At 30.2% G+C, this 1,597-nt stretch overlaps 1 protein-coding gene across 1 annotated transcript in view; it reads right to left on the reverse strand.

Annotated features, from left to right (window-relative positions):
- LOC102589374 (carbonic anhydrase, chloroplastic-like) overlaps window positions 1-1,597 on the reverse strand; it is a 7,470-nt gene that overhangs the window by 2,104 nt on the left and 3,769 nt on the right. The window contains exon 3 of the mRNA XM_006357089.2: window positions 472-609. Within this exon, the coding sequence (XP_006357151.1) occupies window positions 472-609 (138 nt within the window). The remainder of the gene's footprint in view (window positions 1-471; window positions 610-1,597) is intronic.

Here is a 1,597-nt window from a genome sequence, read left to right on the forward strand (position 1 = left end):
AAAGAGACAATGACATTTTCCGTCCCACAAAGAATTTTCATAGACACTCATATACATGAAACCAATAAGAAAAATGTTCTCACCTTGGACATTTTTTCTTTCATAAGTAAATTATAAATAAATTTTGATGAAACATATATAAAATCTTTAAAATTGTTTATGAATATATGTATATAACTTGTTGGTTCGGTTCGGTTATTTCTTCGATTTTTTCCGAACAAAACCATAACCAAACCAAATATTATCGATTCCTAACAATCTAAAACCAAACCAAACCAAAACCCAAATTAAATCGGTTCATTTAATCGGTTTGGTTTAATTTTTTGGTTTGGATCGATTTTTATCCAAACCATGAACACCCCTACTTGTGTGTATCACTTTTTCTGATTATTTTTATAAAAAAAAAAAAAAAAAAAAGAGAGAAAGGACAAAATTATTATGATTTATAAATATGAAAAAAGAAAACCTTACTCATATATCTCTGTTTTGAAATAATTAAAGCCACACTTGATCCTGTGAACCGGGTCGAACGGTTTGCTGCTTGTTTGTAACTCAGCTGTGATTTCATCGATTCTTTTTGATACAACTGGTCCCAGCTCTCCCTTTTCACTGTAGTGCCATGATTTCCAAATTAACATATATTATCGATCGATCGATGCACACAATCTAAACTCATAGACCATTTTCTTCTCCATAAATCTAATTCAGAAACTCAAATTATAAACATATATGGCATACGTTCGAAAATAGCTTATCTACATAAATATGGTAATGTGCATTTTTTATCCGTTTCATATTACTTGACCCCCATAATAAAAATAGTTATTTCCATTTATTTGTCTAATTTATGAAAAATCAAAGAGAAATTTATTACTATATTTTTCTCTTTATTACCCTTAGTATTAATTAGAGCTGTCAAAACGGGTCAGCTCAGCCCTACCCCGCCCAAGCCTCGCAGGTCAAAGAATTTGATGGACTAGGGCGGGCCGGCCCTTCATTTCAAAGGGTTGTAAAATGGTCAACCCGGCCCAACCCCAGAAGGGTCAAGAGCTGGGGCGGGCCGACCCTCTTTTTTTTATGTCAAATCAATGTCACAAACAGTAACATTGTTTCAATAATTCTAAAAAAAAACTAGCAATAAATATTTAAAGAAAAAAATAATAATCTCTTAAGTAAATAATATCTAAAAAATAAACTAGTAAACTAAAGAACACTTCTGACTAAAAACTTTAGTTAGCAATACATAATTACTTAAAGTATTTTGTTAAATGAAATCAAGAAACTAATTAATTGTTCAAGCCATAAAACATTCTATCATATATAATATAAATAGTGCTTACTATTCAAGTCTTATATTCAAGGGAAAAGGGTCTAATATACCCCTCAACTTTGTCATTTAGAGCTGATATACCCCTCGTTATGAAAAGTGGCTCATATATACCCCTACTTATATACAAATGGCTCACATATACCCTTTCCCTCTAACGGAAATGAAAAAAAAAATTAGTTTAAGTTTTTATTATTTTTTTTTTAAAATAAACTATAATCCCATACGGGTATATTTAATCTTCCTCAAACATATTTTTTTTGTTTCAAT

Source organism: Solanum tuberosum, unplaced genomic scaffold, assembly GCF_000226075.1.
Source record: "Solanum tuberosum cultivar DM 1-3 516 R44 unplaced genomic scaffold, SolTub_3.0 scf00241, whole genome shotgun sequence".
NCBI lineage: Eukaryota > Viridiplantae > Streptophyta > Magnoliopsida > Solanales > Solanaceae > Solanum > Solanum tuberosum.